Source organism: Ambystoma mexicanum, chromosome 4p (assembly GCF_040938575.1).
Source record: "Ambystoma mexicanum isolate Mex_15411 chromosome 4p, UKY_AmexF1_1, whole genome shotgun sequence".
NCBI lineage: Eukaryota > Metazoa > Chordata > Amphibia > Caudata > Ambystomatidae > Ambystoma > Ambystoma mexicanum.
Window position 1 is genome coordinate 220,117,304 of NC_090927.1, and position 24,893 is coordinate 220,142,196.

Genomic DNA, 24,893 nt, shown 5'->3' on the forward strand with positions numbered 1-24,893 from the left:
AAGATGGGCGCTCACGTTGGCACTTACTGAACCCGACCCAATCAGGACCACCTTCCACCAACAAACTCTGCAGTTCAGGATGGTCATGTGGATTTAGAATTTCAGGCAACACCTATTCCTTGTCAAGTTCAGGTGTTTGACCAACTACCTCCACCTCAGTGGTAGGTGAGTTAGGGGGAATATTCTCCCTCCCTCTTCTGTCTTTCTTGACTCCTTTGGCCTTGGGTTCCCCTTTGGCTTGGCTTTGGTGTTGGCCAATGCAGCCCTGATTTGTGACCTTGTGCATAGTCTCTCTGCCGTGTCACCCACAAGACACAAGTCCTTGAGATCATTCCCCAGCAGGACCTTAGCTGGGACTTGCCTCTGTATGCTCACTGGAATCCTGACCATTGTACCATTTTTATGGTAAGATTTACAGGCATTACTGGGAACTTGAGAGGGGACCATCAGCTAACTCGGTGGGCATCAAAGGAGCTCTGGCAAGTTCCTCTGGATCTATCAAGGTAGAATCCACCACAGTTCTGCTGGCCCCACTATCCCTAAGGGAAGGAGTGTCTACTCCATTGATCAGCACACTGTCCTTAAAGTAGTGCTTGATGTTATCTGGAATGCTAGCATAATCCTCTGAGACTTTAGACTCCAAGAAACCCAGGGAAACCAGGACTATCTCAGATTCTATCCCACTGGGGAATGGGTCTGAGGAGAAGGATGCTCCTGTTATTTCTTCCTACATATAGGAGGGGAAGGCCAGACTCAGAGTGACCCCCCAAGGTTTTGACCTTACACCTGGGGTCCCCCTAAACATGGTCGTTTGCTCCACAAGCCACACAAGACCCACTGGGTCTTGGGACATAGGGTGACTTATTATAACCAGAGTTCTGCTTGGCAGGATAACTTCCACTACCCTGAACATTTGCTTAGGACTTGCCCTTGAATCTCTTTTGGGAAAATTAGTTTATTCGACACTTTTGTGTTGACTCATACTGAATAAGACTTGAAGTTCATCTACCTACCTGTGTCAAAAACATATGTCTTTCCAGACTTGCACAATCATCCTGAGCCACACTGTTAATTTCTACATAAAGAAGGACCTGTCAACAAACACATTTCAAAAACATTAGTTGACTTTTAAAGGGCACTATGAAAGTTTTTACTAATGGTCACATTTCACTGATTCATTACAATGTCCCAAAACCAGGGATAGAGAATGTATTCTAAAGTGAAACATTTCAAAAGTTGGGTAATTTTGGTAACTATTGAAACTTGAATAAGACAATTAATTGATAGATGATTGACAAGACGTATTTATACAGACCACTGTCCAGCATAACAACAAACATAACAAAATTCATCGTCCACTACTCACCTGAGCTAGCGTATGCCAAAAATGAGTTGAAATTGGATTTGGAAGCGATTTACGAAGAATTCTGGTTAGATGTTTTTTGTGTACTTTGATTGTTCGTACATATCTTCGGTTAAGTGCAGGCTGCAGAAGCGGAAGCAATTAGCCCTCGCGTCTCCCAAGACAGCCTGGGCTCTACTTTACTTTCAATCTTATCCACTGGAAATCCACAATTTGTTATCCATCTTCTTATAAAAACAATATCCTTTGGGAATATATGGAGGACTGGGCCCGGAGCTTGACATGGCTCACAGAAGGGCAACCGAAAACGATACATGAAGGCATTCTTTAAAAGTCTGTAAGATCTGTATAAAAAAATATAACTATTACAAATAATAATGTGAATAAAGCAAGTATTACACAGCTTTCTTTAAATTCTGGTTTTAAAGAAAGAAAGAAAACCCGTTTATCCTAGTCATATTAACATGGCGATCACTTTCTTACAGAATTGTTATACCGCAAATCGTAACGTATGACTCGTTGCTTGAATGAACTTTCTAGCACCAAAAGAAAACATCCCTTCAAACATGGACCACAAAACATTCCATTCTGCAGGGATGCAATGTGCTATTTACCAAGATCCACATTCAGCAAACATTAGATAATGCTGAAGTCATTGAGATAAATGAAAATAAGAATACTGTGTACATTAGATAGAAATCGATGGAATTGATCAGAACAGAGATCTATGAACATACAAAACCAAATGGGTGACCTATTCAGCAAGCTGGGGAACATGTAGGCGTGGAACAGGTATCTGGGGAACAGGTAGCTCGTTGACACTATTCCTTGTGGATTGCAGAGATGTTCTCCTGGTAAATGTCCAGGTGTTTATAAAGGCTTAGAAAAGTGGGTGTCTATGTGAATGTATGACGTGTTATTGGAATTGTACTTTTTGACAGACTATAAATGGTTGCAAGGACCAAAAGTTCTAGAAATGCTACCACCAAAGGTTCGAACACCAAAAGGGTGTCCTCCACAACACCCTGCTCACTATACTGTGTGGCATAGTGAGTGGGGTGTTGCGGGGGACACCGCTGCAGCACACCCGCAAAAAGAAAATGAAAAAAAATGGGGGTTGCGGGGGTGTCCCCCGCAACACACCGCTCACTATACTTCATAGTATAGTGAGCGTGGTGTTGCGGGGGACACCCCCGCAATTTTTATTTTACTTTATTTTATACTTCACAGTAGAGTGAGCGGGGGTTTCGGGGGAAACCCGTGCAGCCCCCGTAGTATGTACATTTGTTGGCATTTCTCATGCAAACGTTCCGGCCGCAGCAAAATCAGCCGTGATCGGATCACTTAGAACCGTGTTATTGACACCCACTCAACCTCAATGCCAATGTTTCACATCTGCCATACCCACCTCCCTTGCGAGCGCATAGGCACAGGCATAGGCCTGCTCATACTGCCTATAGGGCAATAGGGCCAGGGTTGAACCAAAAACGTAAAATGCTTGTGTGGGGCTTTTTTTTTTATCAACGTGGCCAACTGGGGCCAGTTTGATGAGTTACTTCAATATGCGGCTAGTAGTAGTGAACACTGTTGGTGAATATATATATTTTTAAATGCACAATTTGCATCACTTTCATCAAAATACTATCCTTTGGGTAACAATCAACCAGTGTCCAAAAAGGAATGAATAGCGACTCTGAACTGTGGGCTCCGTTTTGATTGGTGCCAGAGACAATCTTACGACCCTGTTCATAGGTGCCAACTACCATTGATCCTAGGGAGGATGGATGGGGATGAGGTGTGCGCAAAAGGCCTGGAACACTGTTCAACAGACAAAAACGTATTATGGGGTCTGCCCTGGCCATGTGGACATCAGTTATCACAGAATATTGGATGCATTCTTTGAGGATAGTCGTAGCCACATCAGCATGGCACACAGGCACGAGAACACTAGTCAACAAGATAGGAGGTTGGAAATCACATTGTTTCACAAGATGTATAAGACCAGAGCTAACCTAAACAATATCTTAATCCGCATGTATCATGGGACATTTTTGCGGGTTGGACAGGAAAGTGGACCGAAGAGTCAAGACGCAAACTACCACTTTAAAAACGCAATCACATCCTGGTGTTAGCAGTCTATTCTAACCCCGAGCATTTCCACAAAAATTGAACACACTTATCAGTAAATGGGATGGAAGTATTCCATACAGGGATTTTAAACATACTACCAACAATTGGATGCGAATGGAGCTGTATGTTGACTGCTGAGGTGGGGTCTTGAAGAGGGGAGTCTGGAGGATTCCTTTGAGTTGTGTTTGGCACCTTGAGCATACCCACCCACTAGTGGAAGGGGGGATGGATGGGGACGAGGCAAGCGCAAAAGGGCTCCACCCATTCTTTCATGAACCTCATAGACGATTGAGCGTGTTCTAGACTCACTGAAAAATTCAAACAACTATTCTCGGGAGGATAGCTCAGGGGCAACGTGAACGTGCTCGCCTTGGAAACAAGACTACACGGAGCAACATTGGGTTTGGTCCCCGGGTCCGCACTTCGAAAGCTCTGGGTATTAAGCACATTATAAATAACCTATCATATCATTCATATATGCTCATTTGTATTTTAATCAGTTTGGTGATGTTGATGGCACATACAAACTCCAAATGGTATACTTGAGGTTTCAGCACAGTGTGTAAAAATGCCCTGTACTTGCCTGCTGTTACTGGGGAATTTGACGCGAATGGCTCGAACGACACAGGCGGGGGTATTACTTGTCGAACGCGGAATCCAAGCCTCCCATAAAGCCACGTTGTAAACAAACGGTAGGCCCGCCAGCCTGTACCACGTGAAAGTGAAACCCAAATATTTTAATTGAATCAACCAGATAAGTGTACCACCTTAATTGACAATGCATCCTAAATTCTATGGCGTAGTTGCCCTTAGAAAATTAACTTTCTGGAAAAATGTACTTGGGCCTTGAAGTATCAACACATTACAAAAGTGAACACTCATTCAAGCAAGAACGGTTTGGGCCATAGAGAAATATTGTTTTTTAGTTGAAAGTGAAACACACGTAAGCAATGAACACTCTGATTTGCAATAAGCGAGAGAAATGTATTCAATTTACAGACTAAATTAATTCGTCTGTGATCGAACCAAGTTACAACATTGTAGTTGAATATGAAATGTTAATCGTCTCAGTGGTCAAAATGACATCACACCTAGAGTACACTTACTCGTTACTTGGATTGCGAGGCGTGAAGTTCATGCATAAGCACCATCATAATCCTCAACACGCACCTTGTGAGGCAGACTGTCCTGAAGTCATGCAGCTCGGTAACGCATAGTGGTGGTGTCTCTTCTTCGGCTATGTTGGCCGAGCAGCCAGAGTTTTCTTGGCAGCAGCAGTTCTCCACCTCTGTTGGCATGACCTTGCAATGATTGCAGGTAAACCAGGTGGAAACTTCTTCCAGGCGATCAGGCTCATGCTCCAGTGATTCATCCTCCCAGCTATTGTCCGATTCCCCACTGTTCCACTTCTTTCTCTTTCCATTACTTCCTTTTCGAAATACTCAGGCTCGTACTGGTAGGGCTGTATTGTTGCCATAGTTCCTGAAAAATCAATAAGTACAAAATACACAAACTCTTGTTTTGTATGTAGCAACTACTGGTAAAGGAGAAGAAGAAAATGCATTGCAATGTGTTAAAAATGCCCATAGAGCAGATAAATGCACAATCGGCACAATCTGACATTGACAAAAATATATATGGTTTGGTGAAGATATTGATACATTATAATATTTAAATAAAACACAAGTACCAAGTTAAATCAGTTCCTGCTAGCGTAAGTACCTGTTTGTGGGGTCGTCGTACTAGGAAGATAGCTGAGCAGAAACGAGTCACGGGCGATCAAAACTAAATACAGTGTAATGATTGAAAAAGCAACTGCAATATTGTATGCTCAGAAAGGGTCTGTTTATACTTGTTAAGGAAAGAGGCATCCTGGCATTTCCATGGAGACACGTCAATAGCTTGCGCACAGAGAACGTTGACACAAGACATGCATTGGTGTTGTGAAAAGGGACGTAAGCGTCTAGTGATGTCAGTTTGAGTGGCGGGCGATCTGTATTCTTGCTGCATGGGCACTTGATTTTAGGGAGATGCTTCAATGGATAAGGATAGCACAATATGGACGCGCCAAACCCGTTGTTTTTGCATGTGTAAAAGTGAGGAAAACGAAGGTAAGATGCATAGGAAATTTCTTTAAGATTGATTACAGTATTCTTAAATATACATACCCGAATGATCGGAACAATAACATTTTTGATTGAACTTCCTCTTTAAAGGCATCTGTGTTTTACTACTACAGCACACAGCTCCTTATGGGCAGTGTTGCTGGGGACCCTTTGGGTCCTCTCTTAAGACTTATTTTTTTCTTATATCCTTAAGTTAACTACAGTTCTTAAGGCTAGATAGATACTTAGTGGCTCTCCCAAAAACCTATAATCTGAGAGATTGGCACACACCACCTTCAGTGGAGTGCCAAAGGGATACTTGGTATCCCCCTTCTCTCTGTCCCTGTGACTTTTTAGTCACATAGATGATCACCTAGTTATGGCTGGTGACAGTGGCCATGTTCTACCAACCATTATGTTTTTTTATACCAGAGGCTATGTCCATAGCCCCGTTAGTACACAATAGGGGCACCCAAGTAACACTTGGGGCCTCCCTTCTTTTTGTTGCCATTACTAGCATTGCTGTTCTTTGTTAGCCCTTCTACCATTATTGGCGGGTGGAGGTCTGTGTGTGTGTGTTTTGCCTTTGGCAGGAACCAGTAGGTATGCACTCCTAAACTCCAGAGTGTCTGGGCAGGTAGGAAGTGGGGGAGGCGTTGTCAACCCCCTTGTCCTCTTCTGCCAGAGAGCTTAAATAGGACCAGGTCCCGGATGAGGGGCGGGGGGGCTGGCTGTCCTGATTGGACAGCCAAACTCTGTAAAATGCTGAGAGAGATTGCAGAGGAGTATGTGCTGGAACTGTATAAAAGATGAGGCTTCTGCAGTGTAAAGCAAGTCGACCACTGGAAACCGAAGAAGACAACCAGAGATGCCTGCAGACCCTTTGCAAGAACGTGAAGCGACCACTGCTGTCCTGACCCAGTTTTCTGTGCTCAGAGGAGGTCCAAAGAGGACTTTCTCCCCTTACGCTGGGGGGGGGGGGAACAACCAGTCCCAAGACTAACTTTGAAACAAGCCATCTCCCAAGGTCCTAGGAGTTTCCAGAGCTGCGGAACCCCAATACCAGGAGACCTGCTGCCCATTTCGAGTGCATCATCATAGAAAGGCCAAATCTGTCCAAATCTGTGCTGAGCTCGTAAGGACACTCCAAAGATCTGATCCAACTCACCCAGACCCCCTCACCAGAATGTGGGACTGCAGGAAGTGAAGATTGACCCGGAGATCAGTGTCCTTTGTTGGTGTTGCTGAAAAGCACCAAAACCGCAGAGTGAACCAAGAAGAGGCTGAAAGTCGTGCTACTGGTCCCCCCTCGAGTCTGATGCTGGAAGAACCAATCCATTGTATTGCCTTTCATCACCAGACCAAGGAATCTGGAGGTCGGTTCCAGAGCTGCCACATCACGGAGGAGCTAACACAAACACTTTCGTCAAACTCAAGGTACTGTGGGGGAAAAGGTATTGCTTAGCTGATCCTGAGAAGACTCTCCAGAGTGCTGGAGTGCACCTTGAGGTGTCCAGGGCAACCCCCTCTTACCTCTGACCCAAGCTGATGTTTGTGTCCCCTTTACAAGTCCTTTTTTCAGTCTCCTTTGTTAGTTGTTAACTTGCTGATTCAATAACTTTAGACACTGGAAGAAATCTGTGGGAGCTTTTCATTATTCGCTGTTTGTCAAGACTTCAAGACCTCTCCGAACTGCCTTTAGCTAGGTTGCGTATTTGGTCTTAAGACTTGTCAGTTGAAGAAACCATCTCTAAAACCCTGAAGTAAGCTCATGTTGCACGAACCACTTATTTTCCTCCCTTTAAGTGACTTTTCTATATGTGTTTGCAGAGTAAATGCATTACTGTATAACCTGATGAAAACTGCATGTGTGCGCAATTACAGATGATACAATAACCTTTTCTTTTCCCTTTCTAACGTTTCTACAATTGTAAACGCGGCCAAACACACAAGTGAAAGGGCCCTTTGAAGTGTATTACCTATTATTCCTAAGTGTTCTACCATTACCTTCTGAAGTAATTAAAGTGATTCTGGTGTAAAATTAATAAATGTATATCTTTTATATAAATATACACGTAAGTGCGTCTTTGCTGTTCCTGTTTAAGATTCAGAGTGCTTAACTACAGCTCCATCTTCCTCCTAAAATACGCCTGACTGCTCTGCCACACTACCAAGGTCCTGAGCTGGTATAGACTTGTACTAATTGTTGGGGATATACAAACTGATGGGATACCTTTCTGAAGTCTTACTGCCAGTAGGACTTTAAACTCCCTTTACACAAATTGACCCATGAAAGACAGAAGTGCCTGTTTGAAATCTTATTGTCTCATTTGAGCACTTTTTACTGGTAAGTCTGAAACCTGAGTATTTTTATAGCTTATTGCTTAACTCTGACATTACTTGTCTCCTCAGTCGTTTGTACCTGTGTTGTTATGCCCATCAGAAGTGGCTAAAAAGCATGCCATCAATTAAGACAGTCCCCCTAAAGACGTGATGGATAGTACTTTTATATTGTCAATAGTTTGTTTTAGCAATAACGGACGGTTCTTCCAATCTGAGTACTGAGTGGTGCCAGTGATACACTGTAAACCAGCCCAGTCCATCATTAATTACTGTTCAGCACAAACCTGATGGATGAACATCATTACATATTAAAATTGTTTTATTTAAACAAAGAACCCAAATGGACGGGAAACATGAAACCCATATTCTCAACATGTTAAAGATGGCGTCTCTAGGGCGCTGAGTACCTGAACTTCCGGTAGTTGATCGTGGTGAGGTCGCCAGGCTGTCCGACAGATGACTGCAGAAGATGTAACGCGAGAAACCAGTGCAGCCCTCTCCCTGGTGTCAACAGGGCTAGGGGTGGACCAGCTCCCAACGCCACAAGCATGCACCTCCCTGATTCTCGTGGCGCCGGGGCAGTCTGGAGGGCCGGTGCTTGCGGACTGTATGCCGGAACCCGCTTCAGAGAGGTCCCCAAAAATAGGCTGAAGATTTAAGGCTAATGTCCACAAAAGAAGTAGCAAGATTCCAGGAAACGGCTGGGGACCAATAGTTGAGCAGAGTAGGTAGTCCAAGGCAGTGACTGCAAGGCACAAGGAAGGCAGCAGGCAAGTTGGTTGGTCTGAGGAGAGCAGTCCGAGGCAGTAGCTGCAAGGCTCAGGGAAGGCAGCAGGCAAGTTGGCTGATCAGGAGGGATTAGTCCATAACAGTATGGCTGGGCAACAGGAAGGCTGCAGCAGGCAAGACAGAAGAGAAGCAAGGCTGGGAGGGAAGGAGAAGAGCTAGGCAGCCTAAGGGAACCAAGGGAAGGGAGGACCAAAACCAAGGAAACAGGAGGGAACAGGAGGGAACAGGAGGAACAGGAATCCAACAAGGAGGAAATGGGCGCAGCAGAAGGCTGCAGGAGCGAAAAGCACGATCTGGAAACAAACCGCGTTGAGACGCGGTGAGTCTCTAGATTCCATCCCTTAAATAGGGCTGGCAGCACCCGGGAGGCTTGGAACGCAAGCCGTGCTGTCCCCGAGTGCTGCCGTGCCCAGAACGAGGCTTGGGAAGCAAGCTTGTGGCTTCCCAAGCCTCTCGTGGACTGCACATGCGCGAAGAACAAAACGCGGCCTTCCGCGCATGCGCAAATCCCGAGACACAGAAACCCCGGAAGCGCTGAGTGCCGCAGAAGACCGCGGTCCCCCCAGCCGGTATCGGGGATAGCAGCGCCAGGATGGGGCGCGCCGGGACCCATAGGTGTGCCCCCTACGACAGGTAAGTGGTGATGTGGTAACACAACACCGAAAAATGTAGTGAATTGTTTTTTTTAAAAAAACATTGATCAACAAGGAGATTATTTCTACAAAAGGGAACTTCTGTTTCCCTGTTATCCCAATATCTTTTTAAAATAAAACTACAGGGGTACCAACATTTTTTCATATGATTACATTCAAAGTACATTTGCGCAGTATCCTGGACATTAAATGGTTGTGAATAAAAGGAAGTGTGCACAGTGGTTTTGAACCTATTGTGACGAGCCATGCATTGTTAGTTTTTGAATATGTTGTGATTAAAGATGTTGAAAATTATATTCTGACAAATAGCTTGTGATACCCAACTTAACTAAGTCTGAATTCTGAGAACCTATTCATTCAGTCTTTGAATAATGCAGATAATGGGGTTGCAATTGTAATCATGGAAAAAGATCTGTTTACCAACTACGCGATCCATTAATATATCAAGAAAGATATCATGTTTCCACGATCGAAATCAAGACTATGAATTAAAGACTTGTAGATGTAGCAGGAGGGGCCAAATTAACTAATGCACAACCACAAAGGTTGTTCTCCTCAAAAGAGCTTCCAACTACAAGAATGATTTTTTTCTTACCAAAGATTCATACAAATCTCTCTTCCTGGACTGGAAGACCTATTGTTTTTGGAAGTACTTTTGAAAACCTTTCAAAATGCATGCCTTGCATTCTATCACAGCTGGTAGAACATGATGAAAAAGTTGTTTGTAATACATCACATTTTATAACCTCTCTGGAATGACGGCAGGACACAGGTTAACACAGTATGGCAACCTCTGATGGTTTATATACCCACATAATCGCTGTGAAAGTGATGCAATATGTGTGAGATTACAATAAACAAAATTGAAGGGAATTAATTGCCTTTTTTCTTTTACTCGATCTGTTAGTTTTTAGTATGATTTATATTCACCAATTACTTGGAACCTCTAAAGGAGTTAGTTGGCAAATATGTTTATGGATACATTTGAGCAAGATTATATTTTGACAAAAAACAACTAGTAGTTATTAGCTGGCCAGTGGCTATGTTGCATCAGTGTGGTATTTGTGACTTGGAATGGCTGTCAAGTCTTACATTCTATTAATCACATACCTGCTACTGTGAAATATGCCTAGCAAATTGGATCAGGTTCTATTAATATCCTTGCTAACCGGGTAGAGATATAATTTCACTTTAGTATTATTGTTGATTGCTTATTGGCCAGTTCACAATATCTACATTCAATGATTTTTGGTTTGCCTTTCTCTCATATGTTACACTTTCCATGTCATGTGATTTTCTAGAAAAAGGTTTTCCACATCATGTTGGGAGTGCTTGAGGAATAAAGCTTTTGTGTATTACATGATTTGCAACCAGTCATTCATTCTGCAATTGAAAATAGACTATTGTGTGTAGCCATATGATTCATATTTTAGATGCATTAAATGGATCATTAAAACAATATTGAAACAGTTTAATAAATTATAACATCCTTATGAAGGTTTTTCCTTTGATACCAACATTTATACAGAAGAAAATCTTTAAGATATATTGATGCATTCTGATCTTGGGTTGGTTAAAGACACCCAAATGTTGACACCTGGGACATTCTTTAGTGTGGGATGCTTCTGTTCTAACACGTTAATCAAATGAAACTATTTTTTCCATCCTCATATAGGCACCAAATTCATTTAAAGACCTTACTCGAGGTGTTTGAGTGAACATGTAACTTACATGATGAAATATCCTTGTGATACGATATATATATATATATATATATATATATATATATATATAGGACAAACAGCTGGACATCTAAAAGAATGCATACTGGAACATTAAAATTCAAAAGACCAAATTTTCATTGTCCTACAATTTCATTGGCATTGGACATAAGGTGTCACAAATTACATATAGTTTAGTTTATTATTTTATAATGCGCCCCAAACCCAGGGGTAGCCGGGCGCAGCAGTTACAATAACACTCAAGCTTAGGTTACATACATAGGATGCATACAGAAGATACATTACAATTGTTAACGTTTTTTAACATACAAATATAAAGGGATACAGGATGTGGGTACCTCACATCACAAAGGGCAATAAGGTAGTCTACAGTCTGGTTTCAGAAGTATTGTGGTAATTATTTACAGTGGTTGATCCGGGCCTAGAGCGGGGGATCAGTTTGTTAGTCGTCATTAGTCCAGAGCCAACTTTTCACATTACATTTAAATCTAGAGTAGGGTAGATTAGCTCTCAATGCAGTAGGGAGTGCCTTCCAGGCACGGGCAGCTTTAACAGGGAAGCTAGCTCCACCCGCTTTTGTTAGTCTGAATCTAGCGTTTCAAGTAAGAAGTGGTTAGAACCTCTAGTGTGGTAGGTAGAGGATTTTCTGGTCAGTCTGGCCGAGATGTATGGGGGTGCGGTGGTGTTCAGTCCTTTGTGGGTGAGAGATAGTGTCTTGAGGAGAACTGTCACTGAATTTTAACCAATGATGGTCTTGCCTAATGTTGGATATGTGTGCTCTGCGGGGTATGTCCAGGGCTGCTCTAAGAGCATTATTCTGCAGTATTTGCATTTTGTTTATGATAGTTTTACTGGCGCCCGTATATAGGGCATTACAGTAGTCCAATTTAGACATTACTAGGGCATTGGCTAGTGTGATACAATTGGTTTTGGAAAAGTAAGGTCTGCAAGCCCTGATTAATTTGCAGGTGTAAGCAGTGGAGGAAGCGAGGGCATGAACTTGTTTTTTGAGAGATAATGTGGAATCGAGGTAGAAACCTACAATTTTTACCTCAGTTGCCACGTTAATTATATTGCCATCTATGTTGAAGGCGAGATAATTGGGGCTATGTTTTTTGAGGTTAGAGTCGGAACCCAGGATCAGTATCTCTGTTTTGTCGTCATTCAGGCAAAGGCCGTGGGAGGCCATCCATGCCTGAATGAGGAGGTAAATCTTGTTTACTAGAGCTGTGTCTTCGACAAAGTTGCCAGATAGTTATAAGGATCTGCGTATCATCCGCATAATTGGTGTAGGTTATCCCCAGTCTGTCAAGTTTGTCGAAGAGTGGCTTAGTGAAGGTATTGTACATTGTGTGGGAGACACATGAACCTTGTGGGACGCCACAGGTGATATGTATGGGTCCGCAAAAGCTAAAGCGGAAAACACTCTTTGTACGGTTGGATAGGAAGGATTGTACCAGGCTATAGCTTCACTTGAGAAATAGGCGGCAGACGCAAGGTGGTTGCATAACACTGCATGGTCCACCAAGTCAAAGGCCGCCGATAAGTCAAGGAGGAGGAGCATAGCTGTTTTACCTTTATCCTTCAACTTGTCGATTTGTGTCTTAAGGTTGATTAGGGCCATTTCAGTACCATGTAATGGTCTGAATCCCGATTGGCGTGATCCTAGTAGCTGGTTCATCTCTAAATAGTTTTGGATCTGGAGGTAGGCTACTCTGTCGATAATTTTAACGAGAAATGGGACCGTGGTGATGGACCTGTAATTGGTAGGGATGGCTGGGTCGAGGGTCTGTTTTTTAAGGCGAGGCAGTACCCAAGATTCTTTGAGGTTTGTGGGTACAGTGCTGGTTCTAAAGGATGCGTTAATTAATTTGGATATGAAGGGTGCTAAGTCTCAGCTGCCCTGCACAAGTTATTAAGGATGCAGCTAGTCACCTTGACAATTAGATGGTTTCAGGGATTATATTGCCTTTTCAGTTTCCAATATGGATATGTTGGTGAATCTGAATGGTTCGCAGTTGCTTTGAGTGACTGTTCTAGGTGTATCAGACAAGTGGGTATTATGGGTTCCAGTGAAACTCGAGGAAGCTTTCTTCTCTGCAATTTTAGTTTGTAGAGTTGTGATTTTATTAGCTAAGGCATTTTGAATGCTGGTGCACCATTGTTTGTCCTTGGGGACATTGTCTATGGGAGCAATCGGATTTTCCATTTCCCGGAGGATGGAGAAGAGTTCTTTGGAGTTAGAATTAGCTTTACTAATTCTCTCATTAAATGTATCTTTTTTAGTTTGGATTAGTTCCTTCTTGTATTTTTTAGCAAGGCTGTCGAGTAATGTTTTATTCTCAACTGAGGGTGTGTGCCTCCAGATGGCTTGGAGTTTACGTTTTTGGATACGTAGTTCTTTGAGGTGGGGGGTGAACCATGAGTTAAGATGGGATTTTCGTTTACTTTTACGTAGTTTGATAGGGGCAATTGCGTCCAAGGCTTTGGACATAGTGTTGTTGAATGTCTCAACTAGTGTATTAGGGTCAGAGTTAATAGCGCTAGCCATAAGATCTGGTAGGAGGAGCGGAAGTAGTTTTTCAGCCGTAATTTCTTTTGTTTCTAGTAGGCATGGGTGGTACTGTTTCCAAATTATCTAATTTAGGAGGCTCTATAATAGATGAGAAGCAGATGAGGTGGTGGTTGGTCCAGGTTTGTGGTAAAATATTAGAGATGGTGGTGGTACAGTTTTGGTTGGCTATCCAATCTAATGTGCGTCCTTTTATATGTGTAGGGGCTAAAACTTTTTGGGTAAGGCCATGATCGACTAAGATAGATTGGATGGAGTGGGCCTGTTTGTCCTCCTCATCATTGAATCCCAAGTTAAAGTCACCTAGTAGAAGGAGCTGGGTGGAATCTTTTATGATATTAGTGAGGAGGCTAGATAGGTCTTCCTCAAAGATACCTAGTGGGCACGGTTGTCTGTATACCAGAAGGACAGTTAGTGTGCTGTTAATCGAGAGAGGTATTTTGGCAGAGAGAAGGTCGCAAGATGTAATTGCTGGGTGTGGGGTAAGTCTTACAGCTAGCTTAGTTTTGGCAATGATGGCCAGGCCACCTCCCCTAGAGTTGGGCCGATCGGCTCTTAGTATATTGTAGTTGTCTGGTATAGCAATCATGAGTGCGGGACCTGCGGCATCGTGGAGCCATGTCTCAGTGATAGTGAGGAGATCTAAGTTGTCCATGGCAAGTATGTCGGCAATTCCCGTGCTGTGTGATATGAGGGACCTCACATTAATAAGGGCTCCTGACAAGGTAGGGGTTGTGATTTTTTCTTGTATGAGTTTAGGATTGGGAAGGTTGGGCCTCTTCTGGATATGTGGGAGGTCAATTAGTGTTTTGGGTCGCCTTTCTGCAGCTAGGGCAAAAGGGTTGGGGTTGGAGGCAGTTAGAGTTGATATAGATCCTGAAGGACTGGTTCTTTTTGTTTTTGAGGTCATAGAGACGTGGCAGCCTTGCTCTGAGTCACGTGTTTCTCTCTTGCAAGTTGCAGGGTGTGGAGTTGGTATTGGCCATTGTTATGGTGATAATTAGTGTTGTCCAGAGTAGGGAGCAGAGTGTGTATATAAGGCAGGTCTTGGTAGTGCACATATTGGGAGGAGACAGAAAGCAAAGGGGCATCTGAGTTTCACAATCCCTGCAGTGACTAAAATGCGCACAGCAAGAGGTGTCTAAATTTGACCATCCCCGCAGTGAATAAAATGCACACAGCAAAAAGGCATCTAAATTTGACAATCCCCGCAGTGACTAGAATTCACGCAGCAAAAAGGCATCTAAATTTGACAATCCCTGCAGTGACTAAAATGCACACAGCAAATGGCATCTAAATTTGACAATCCCCACAGTGATTAAAATGCACACAGCAAAAGGCATCTAAATTTGACATATCCCGAAGTGACTAGAGTATACACAGCGGAGTGTATAACCAACTAAGAAGCATTCACCAGAGTACACCTAAATTTGGCAATCGGAGTCTGGGATACTCTACGTGCAAATTACTATTGTAGTTGGTGGTATGGGCAAAGGTCAAATTAGTGATTGAAATCTAAATACAGTTATTGGGGAGGCACTCTAAAAGCAGTTGTGAAACAGTCAAGCAAGATGAAGGATACTTAAATGTAAATCACAAGTGTGACCCTTACTCAGGATTTGGCATTGCAATTAGGCTGAAATACTGAAGGAAGCACCTAGATGTGAGGCATCACCGTTTAGGCAAAACGCACTGGTGTCGCACTAGAAAAACGGGATGGCACAAATAACATGAAGTACAAAAGCGTGCGTTTGTAATAACGGTTCTCAGTAGGGCGAGGGTGGCAGAGTGCAGGGTATAGACATTTGTATTTATGAATGCGAGTATGCGCTAGACAGACACAGGTATAGCAGAGTGATGGTATACTGAGGCAGACGTTCGTTGCAACAGAGTTCAAGTAAGTTTGTAGAGGAGACTGATCGGTTGTGGTCTCTACGTGCAATATAGTTGCGGGCGCAGAATGTTACCTTAGCGGACAAGTGTTGGAGGTCCAGAGGGTCTGGCAGACGGCAGGGTCGGCAGAAAACAGGCTGAGAACAGGCAACGGCTTTGTTACCGAGGGCCTAGTTGGGAAGAGGGCCGGCTTCGCCTGATTCTTGAACAGATTACACCACATTGAAGAGTTTTCCAGAAACAATTTAATAAGCAGGAAACATTTTGGATCTTTTCATGATATTGTTTATCACTGCATTATATGATTGAAATGATTTCCAGGAATTTACTTTACCATTAAGTTTTTGACTTCAGTACATGAGTATCATAGTCAATTACATTTTATTTTGAGTATTTTTAGATTGATGAAGTAAGTAAAACATTTCTTCTGTTTAAACACCGATTATTTCTGTGTTCATGGAAGGGACAATCCTCTTTTCAATACTGTGTACTTATGCCATAGGTCAAAAGCCAACTCAATTTAGCGTAAACAGTCAACAAATCCATCTTTTTCAATCCAAAAGGAATCTGTAGTAATTAAATATAATGTGACACAGAAGCATACATATAAAAGCTGGCCAATGCATTTTGGATAAGCTACCTGCTTAAAGGCTCCTATTTGACTCTAAATCCATAAATGGCTTCATGAAAATGAATATAGTTCAACGTGGGGTACAATCGCAGCATGGAACCGTAAAAGAACACTAATGTAAGGCTTCTATTTGTTACCAATATAGTAGTGCAATTCATGAAGGTCTCCAACGATATTGTGGCCTATGCATATTTTGTCCCATTTTGGGACTTGACCTGTTTTAAATTGTCTTGATCACAACTGCCCAGGCGTTGATGCATTCCTTTTTCTTGGGATTCCTCAGAATAAAGATGGTCTGGTTGCTATACATTTGTCTGACACCTTGGCCCATTGTAAGGGATCCAAGCACACTCGAGAAGGGGACACACAGCCACTTAACTCTTGAAGAGTTGTGTTTTTCTTTTGGACCTATATAAGCTGCTATACGGGTACCCTTGCACACCTTTGCCAAACATTGTCTGAGCATGATAGCAACAGAAGAGCCCGCATTTGGCAGAAGTAGTGCAGCAGTTTATGATCTAGGGCAATGATTACTAGTGAGTTTTTTAACTACCTCAGTGGATTTGGCTGCTTTCCGTGTTAATCTAAAGATGCAGAATCTGTGACAGGAAGGTATCTGTTAAATTACCTTGGGTAATGGTCTGGTAACAGTCTTTCAGGTGGATGTCCCTGCCAGAGATTCCTGATCACATCTCCCCCTCTCCTCTCTTTTTTGCTTAATTGTTTTGCATTTTTAAAGCGCTCACACAGCCTGCGGGCATTGAGGCACTGTCACAGGAATTGTTTGATTTTTTCTTTTTGAGTAATTCTTTTTGTTTTTTGTCTTAGTTGCGTATTTATAACACGCTTAAATACCCAGCGGTTTCTAAGCGTGGGCCCGGGGATCAAACCTGTATTGCTTCGTGTCGTCTTGCTTCCAAGGCAAGCACGTTGCCGCTGAGCTATTCTCCTGCGACATTTGATATTACAGACTTTGGTTCATGTATTCGCTTTTTAATGATTTTGTCACTTTGGCACTTTCACTCTTTTCTGGCTTCCATGGAGTGAGTTAAAATGGAGTGAAATTGAGCTAAACGCCATGAACGATTCAAGCAAGAGTGACACCATCAACCTTTTGACTGATTCTGCGTTAGTACCCCTACAAGCTATTGTCAAGATTTTTGTGATCCAGTTTGCACCTAGAGCAAATTCTAAAAATGAGGAAGCGTAGCTCTTTTTACTGGGGGTATGCAACTTATTATTCGAATGGATTGTGTCCTCCATCGTATTCCACACGTTTGACATGTAATGTCCACAGCTGTTACTTTGGACATTTTTTGGTAGAGGGCGTCCTGCGTCAATGACGTCAAGTCGATGTCCCTCGAAGGCCTCAGTCGAGGGCGACATCAACGGATATTATAAATAGGATGCACGGCGCCCGTAGCCTCAGTTCCATTTTTTCCACAAACTTGTTTGCTTCGAGAACTCGGCGCGCCTTGTGTATTCTTCGTGAATATGTCTTCTTCATCTTACCCCTCCAACTCTGCGGTCTGGTTTTAAGACTTGCTGGGACTGTAAGTCTAAGATGTCGATTACGGACCTGCACCGCATTTGTTTGTGGTGCCTGGGCGAGAGTCACAACACTGACGACTGTTCAAAATGCCAGTCGCTGACTGCTAAAGCCTTGCGGGAGCGTAAGGGGAAGTTAACGGTAGGTTGTGGTGCTAAACCCAGTAAGTCCTGAAAATCTGTGAAGAGAATGTCCCCCGACAATTCGAGGGGTGACTCTCCTAGTCAGAAGGAGTCCTGTGGATCTCGATTCCGGAGTGTGTCCCAGCACTCATCATCCTCGTCTAGGCACTCCCGGGAGAGGGATCACCGGTCGCCGGCTTCATCGGATGATGGCGCCGCAAGGAAAGTGGCTTGTCCCACTAAGTCCTCGATTCCAGAGGAATGGGAGGCCTTCAGGGAGCAGATGCTGGGGAGTTTTTCAATGCCACGGCACAGTGCCATCTGCGCCTTTGGAAGAAGCGAGCAGGGAACGGTCTCGGGCCGATGCTCGCGTTCCTTCGGTCCCATTCGGACAAGGTTCAGGTTGATCGTCGGAGACATGCTCGATCCAGGTCTCAGTCTTCGTCCCCGACGAAACCGCAGAAATCTGGTAAGGGCTCGAGGTCGGCGTTGACTCCGTCGGATATGGAGGTTGAGGCTTTGCCTTCACACCAGCCATCAGCGCCGTTGTCGAAGCCGTCAGCGCCCTCCATGCCTTTGGGGCCTTTTGGCCCGGAATTTGCTGATGGAGTTCCCGGGTACTGTGGATCCACTGAGCAAGGCTAAATCCAAGTCTGTGAAGCCTATTAAGGAATCCAGACCCACTTCTGTCCCTAGGCAGGAGTACTTTCTTCCTCTGGATGACATCTGAGGAGAGGTCAGATTTGGAATTTGACCCTGTTGAGCCTGATGTGGCTCCTGTCTTTTCCGGGGACAGTCAGTTGGAAGATTTGTCAATCACTGCATGATGCCAGTGACTTAGACACTTCTCCTGAGGTGGAATTTGGCAGGCCTGAGCCTGGGGCTCATGCTGAGTCCTCTTATAGGAGACTGATGGCTAGGGTGTCTAAGTATCTTAGGTGGTCTAGTCCTCCAGAGGCATTTGTTCAGGATGACTTGACTGATATTTTGGATCAAGGTCCGTCCACTGACCCAGTATTGCCTTTTCATTTGACTTTGCAAAAAAGGGTGGTGGCTGCTTGGCAGACCCCAGAGTCTCTTCCGGCAGTTAACAAGTCGTTAACTTAAATACTGCCCTTCCAGTAGCGACACCAGCTACCTATCCACTCACCCCACTCCCAAGAGTTTGGTGGTTCAGACGGCTACGGCCACCTCGAGGCAGGCGGCGTACCCTACCATCCCTCCTGATAGGGATGACAAGCGCTTCGATGGTTGGGCGCGCAAGGTGTTTTCTGCGGGGAGTATGGCGCTGAAGTCCGCCAACTCCACTTGTGCCTTGCCAAGATTTTCACACACTCTGTGGAATTGCGTCTCTCTAGCGGCTGAGCATATTCCTGAGGGGGAAGAAAGGGTTGGGTTCCTTGCTCTCGTGCAGGATGGCAAGGATGCCATGTGTGAATCCCTTCAGTCTGGGTTGGACACGGCCAACAGTGTTAGCCGGTCCATGGCTGCAAGCACTGTTATACACAGGTTTGCATGGTTTCAGAAGACGGGTTTTGCTCTGGATGTATAGGCCCGTCTTCTGAACATGCCCTTTGATGGCTCTCATTTGTTTGGCAGCAAGGCTGACGAGCGCCTTGAGAGGTTGCAGACCTCCAAAGCTGCTGTTAAATCTTTGAGTGCAGCAGTGCGTCAACCTCTGCCTTTTCGTCCTAGGGGACAATAGTGGAGGGGAGGTTCCTTTCGTTACTACTCCTCTTTTGGTAGGATGAGAGAAGCCGCCAATCAAAGGGGTCAACGAAAAAGTACCCGTGGTAGTCAGGGAAATAGAGGTGCCAGAGCCGCTCAAGCAGCAGCCTCTTTGCCTTCCGGCGCTGCTACAGCCGCTCAAACAGTTACGAAGCCATGTTCCGTGGTTTGCCGGTTGGGGGCAGACTGTCTCAGCATCTCTAAGAATGGTGAGCTATTACTTCGGGTGTGTGGGTTCTGGAGACAATAGCCCACGGCTACTGCCTTCCCTTCCTGAAGTGGCCTCACGACAATCCATCAGGGAGTCTCTCTTTGAAGCTTCCGGATCCGCTCCTTGTGCAGGAAATCTTGACACTGCTGTAGAAAGGCGCTATAGAACTAGTGCCTGTAGCGGAGAGGAACAAGGGATGGCATGCCCCATATTTTTATATTCGAAAGCAAGACGGGGGAGTGAGACCCATGTTGGACCTGCGTTCGTTGAGCAAGTTCCTCAGGAAGGACAAGTTCAAGATGTTCACTCTTTCTCAGGTCCTTCAGGACCTTCGACTTCAAGATTGGTTGGCGTCTCTGGACCTACAGGATGCTTACTTTTATGTGCCGATTCATCCAAAGCACAGAGTACCTGAGGTTTGCGGCTGGCAGCTCACACTTTCAGTTTCGGGTCCAGCCATTCGGATTGACCTCCGCCCGAGGGTCTTCACCAAGCTAATGGTGGTGGCGGCAGCGTACCTCAGGCGAAGGGGGGATTCATATTTCCCCCTACCTGGACTGGCTGATCCGAGCCCGTTCTCCCGAGCAAGCTCTGGATCATCTTTGTCTCGCCTGCCACTCCATCCACAAGCTGAGCTTCTCCCTCAATTTCAAGAAATCTCATCTGACACCACCTCAACAGCTCCAGTACATCGGGGCTGTGTTGGACACGTGTCTTTGGGAAAGTGTTCACCTCCTAGGGTGAGGGCTCATCACATTGTACAGATGGTGGACAAATTTCAACATGACAGTCTTCCGGCTTTCGTATTCTTAAGGTTGCTCGGCCTCATGGCATCCTGCATTTTTATGGTGCCAGAGGCCAGACTGCGGATGAGATCCCTGCAATGGGTCCTCAAGATGCAGTGGTCCCAATTCTCAGGTGAAGATGTCGGCTCCTGTTCAGGTTCCACTTTCGGTCTGATGATGGGGGAGCCGTTTTGGCAGCCATGGCCGGAGGTGACACTCTTCCCTCACAGGATGGGGGGGCTCATGCCGAAGGTCTGACCACCAGCGGTTGTTGGTCTCTGTCGGAGTCCAAACTCCACATCAACTTGTTGGAGCTGAGAACCATCAGGCTGACCCTGAAGGCTTTTCTGCCGTCTGTGCAAGGAAAGAGTGTCCTGATCATGACTGACAACACAGTGGCCATGCATTACCTCAACAAAAAAGGGGGGGTAGGGTCACTCCCCTTGTGCAGAAAGGAAATTCGGCTCTGAATCTGGGCAATCCAGCAAGGAATTTTCACTCTCGGCAGTTCATCTGGCCGGAGAGGAGAATGCAGCCGCTGACGCTCTTAGCCGGCAGAGCATGGTCTCTCACGAGTGGGAGTTGGCTCAGGAAATCTTTCGGAGATCTTTGCCCTTTGGGGAACCCCACAAGTGGATCTGTTCGCGACCAGTGCCAACCGGAAGTGCAAGAGATTCTGCTCAAGGGAAGAGGAGCCTTAGGACCTGCATTAGTCATGGATTGGTCATTCCCACTTCTGTATGCATTTCCTCCGGTCCCGTCATTCCTCATTGCTAAAGAGGTTGCGGGGGTTCGGATCCCACATGATCCTCATTGCTCCGGTTTGGACCAGGAGAGCATGGTACCAGGACCTTCTAGAGATGTCAATCAGTCCTCCACGCTGTCTTCCATACCAAGAGGATCCTCTTTCTTTCTGTCTTTCTTTCTCTTTCTTTCTCCTTCTCTTTCTTTCTCCTTCTCTTTCTTTCTCTCTCTCCCTCTTTCTCTCTCCCTCTTTCTCTCTCCCTCTTTCTCTCTCCCTCTTTCTCTCTCCCTCTTTCTCTCTCCCTCTTTCTCTCTCCCTCTTTCTCTCTCCCTCTTTCTCTCTCCCTCTTTCTCTCTCCCTCTTTCTCTCTTTCTCTCGTTCTCTCTTTCTCTCGTTCTCTCTTTCTCTCTTTCTCTCTCTCTCTTTCTCTCTCTCTCTCGTTCTCTCTCCCTACACCCCTCTAGGACGAGGGGGAGGGTTGCTTCCTTCCATCCAGAGGTCAAGACTATCAACCTTCATCCTTTGGTTTCTGAAAGGTTGAGATATCCGTATTGGGATCTCACGGGAGGTGTTGCTTTCGGCCAGGCGGCCGGCAACCAAATCCCTGTACCGTTGATGTAAGTTTGGCGACTGGTGCAGGGGATGCAATGTTGATCCTTTTCAGTGTTCCATTCCCATGGTTCTGTCTTTCTTTAGCCCACAGGGGTCTTCAAGTAGGTACCATTAAAGGTTACCTGGCGGTGCTGTCTATCTTCAAGCGCTTGTCTGAAGAATGTTCTTATTTTAAGATTCCTTTGATTTCCCAATTTCTTAAGGTCTCACTAATGTGTTCCCACCGTCCCCGTTTCAAGTGCCAGTATGGGATTTGAATTTGGTCTTGAAATTCCTAATGGATGCTACGTTTGAACCTTTGCACTCTTGTCCTTTGAGACTGTTGTCTTTCAAGACAGTTTTCTCAATTGTGGTTACTTCAGCTCACAGAGTGAGTGAATTGCAGGAACTTTCATCCAAGCCACCCTTTACAGTGTTCCACAAGGATAGGGTTGTACTGAGGGTACGTCCATCCTTTGTACCTAAGGTAGTGTCCGAGTTTCATTTAAGCCAGAAAGTGCTACTTCTGGCTTTCTATCCTCCCCCTCCTCATCCTGGTTAGGAAGAGGAGCGACTCCGTAGGTTGGAACCTAAGAGAGCTCTGAGCTTTTATATCTCTAGGATGTCCAGGGTCAGAGTGGATGATCAACTCTTTGTGAGGTACGCTGGACACCGGTTGGGCCAGGCTGTTACCAAACAGACCTTGTCTAGGTGGATTATCCTCACCATTACTGAATGTTACAGATTGGTGGGCAAGGACCCTCCTGAGGGTCTGCGGAGTTCACTCAACTAAGGTCGTGGCTACTTCCACTGACATGCAGCAGGGAGTTCCTATTAGGAATATTTGTGATGCAGCCACATGGGCTTCTATCCACACCTTTGTCAAACATTACTCCCTGGATACGCTCCATGGTCAAGATATGGCCTTTGGTAAAGCTGTCCTTTATTCTACCATCTGATTGGGTATTATAAATTCTCTCCCTCCTCCATTTTCCCGTACTGCTTTGGGAGTCTGTCAAAGATGTGGAATACGTTGGAGAACACAATCCATTCGAGGAACAAGTTAATTAACTGGTAACTTTCTTTCGACTGGATGTTCCTCCAACATATTCCACATCACCCTCCCGGCATGCCCCTCCGGATAATTTCCTATGCTATTGCAGCTTGCATTCCCTCAAGGCTATGTGCCGTCAAGCAGGCATTGTGTATGAGTAGGCCACAAGTTATGGAGAAAAAAACATAAACTGAGGCTACGGGCACTGTGCGTCCTATTCATAACATCCGGTGACGTCGCCCTCGACTGAGGCCTTTCAGGGACATCGACCCAATGTCATCGACGCAGGACGCCCTCTACCAAAAAATGTCCGAAGTAACACAGCTGTGGACATTAAATGTCAGATGTGGAATACGTTGGAGGAACATCCAGTCAAAAGAACGTTACCAGTTGGTAGGTAACTTGTTGTTCTTGTAGTAAGGAACACATATGTAAGCTATATATTATCAACTCATTTATCTTCTTGTTTTTTTGCAGGCAACATCATTAAAAATGAAATCCTATTTTTTGCCGGGGTCCATCCCCTAACGCCCGGATCTTTTCTGGATCACAAGACTCTTGAGTCTATTTTGGATCACGCCCTTCGCTTCACTTCTGAATGGTTGCATAACAAGCTGCAAGGGAAAGGTATGCATCACCAGATATACCTAAAGGAAACTTGCCCACTGGGACACCAGGTGATGAAGGACACCCTCGGGCCCCCGGGAGCGTTAAAGAGACTTACCTGGTGGTGTCCCGAGTGTCAGCCCGAAATACTCCCAAAACACACTGTGCATCCTTGAGTCCTGCTACATAAGCTGCTACCCAGTGTAACTGTGTTGTTTTTCTTATATCTGTTATTGATGATTGGGTTTCTAGGCTTTAGAAAGAATACAGTGTGGGATATTATTTTTCTCCAAGAGACGGTAGAAAGAATGTTGACAAAAGGAATCTTTCAGATCTAAAAGATGTTCTTGAAAATATTTGAAGTTTATCCTCTTAAATAATTTGGTAGTCCATCTGTGACAGCAGTTATGTTGTGAAATAGGAGTTATTCACAAAATGAAAGATGCCTTATTGGCAACCTCTATACTACTGTTCATAATTTATTTTTGTGTGTTGTGCCAAGGCTGCATGTATGTTTCTTTTTGGACATGTGATATAATACATATACACTGGCTCTGCAGGTGAGTCTTATTGTCAAGACTTTGCAAGCTGCTAATAAAAGCTATTTGTCGTCAATATGAGGTTGCATGATAAATGCTGATACCTTCAGAAAATAGACCGAATGGGTTTGAAAGTAGTTATAGTTTATTGCAAATGGTGTGTGTGACTAAACTAATCGGGCGATGTTTGAAGTAGGTTGACCGGATACAGAACACAGCAAGGAGGCATTTGTTGTCAAGAACAGAACCTAAATGTTTGTACCAAATGTAAAAGTAAACTAAAGATTGTGCTCGGGGCATTTAACTTCCTGTTAATTTGTTTACAACATTGTTAGTAAATTCCAATGTTTATTATTTTCTGAATATTTGACCCCAAGAAGCCCAAGGAGTGAGGCATGGTGGATTATTAATGTAAGCATTCTCAAAGGCGAACATTACATTGTATAACTGTTAAGAAATAAAAGAAACAAGGACAATGTACATAGTGTTGCATTCCTATTTAATGATGCATATTTCAACAGTAGTGCTGCCCAGTCGCATTTGTCTTTGATAAAGAATCAAGCCTGTGAGTGTGTGTGGGGGGGGGGGGGTAAACTTGGGATCAAGTGGTGAACATGCTTCAGAATCTTCATGGTGCATAGAAACAGGCAACACTTTCCTAATGTCGCTGTGACGCCTTCTGAACTAAACCGAGCTAAGTGAAGGGGGCTGGTGTGAGATCCCTGACTTGAGGAAACTCCTC

At 44.6% G+C, this 24,893-nt stretch overlaps 1 protein-coding gene across 3 annotated transcripts in view; it reads left to right on the forward strand.

Moving 5' to 3' along the window:
• NEIL2 (nei like DNA glycosylase 2) overlaps window positions 1-24,630 on the forward strand; it is a 283,374-nt gene extending 258,744 nt beyond the window's left edge. For all 3 annotated transcript variants that reach the window (XM_069605002.1, XM_069605003.1, XM_069605001.1), the window contains exon 5: window positions 23,484-24,630. In XM_069605002.1, coding sequence (XP_069461103.1) covers window positions 23,484-23,788 — 305 coding nt within the window. In that variant the 3' untranslated portion in view covers window positions 23,789-24,630. The remainder of the gene's footprint in view (window positions 1-23,483) is intronic.
• Window positions 24,631-24,893: the final 263 nt, after the last annotated feature.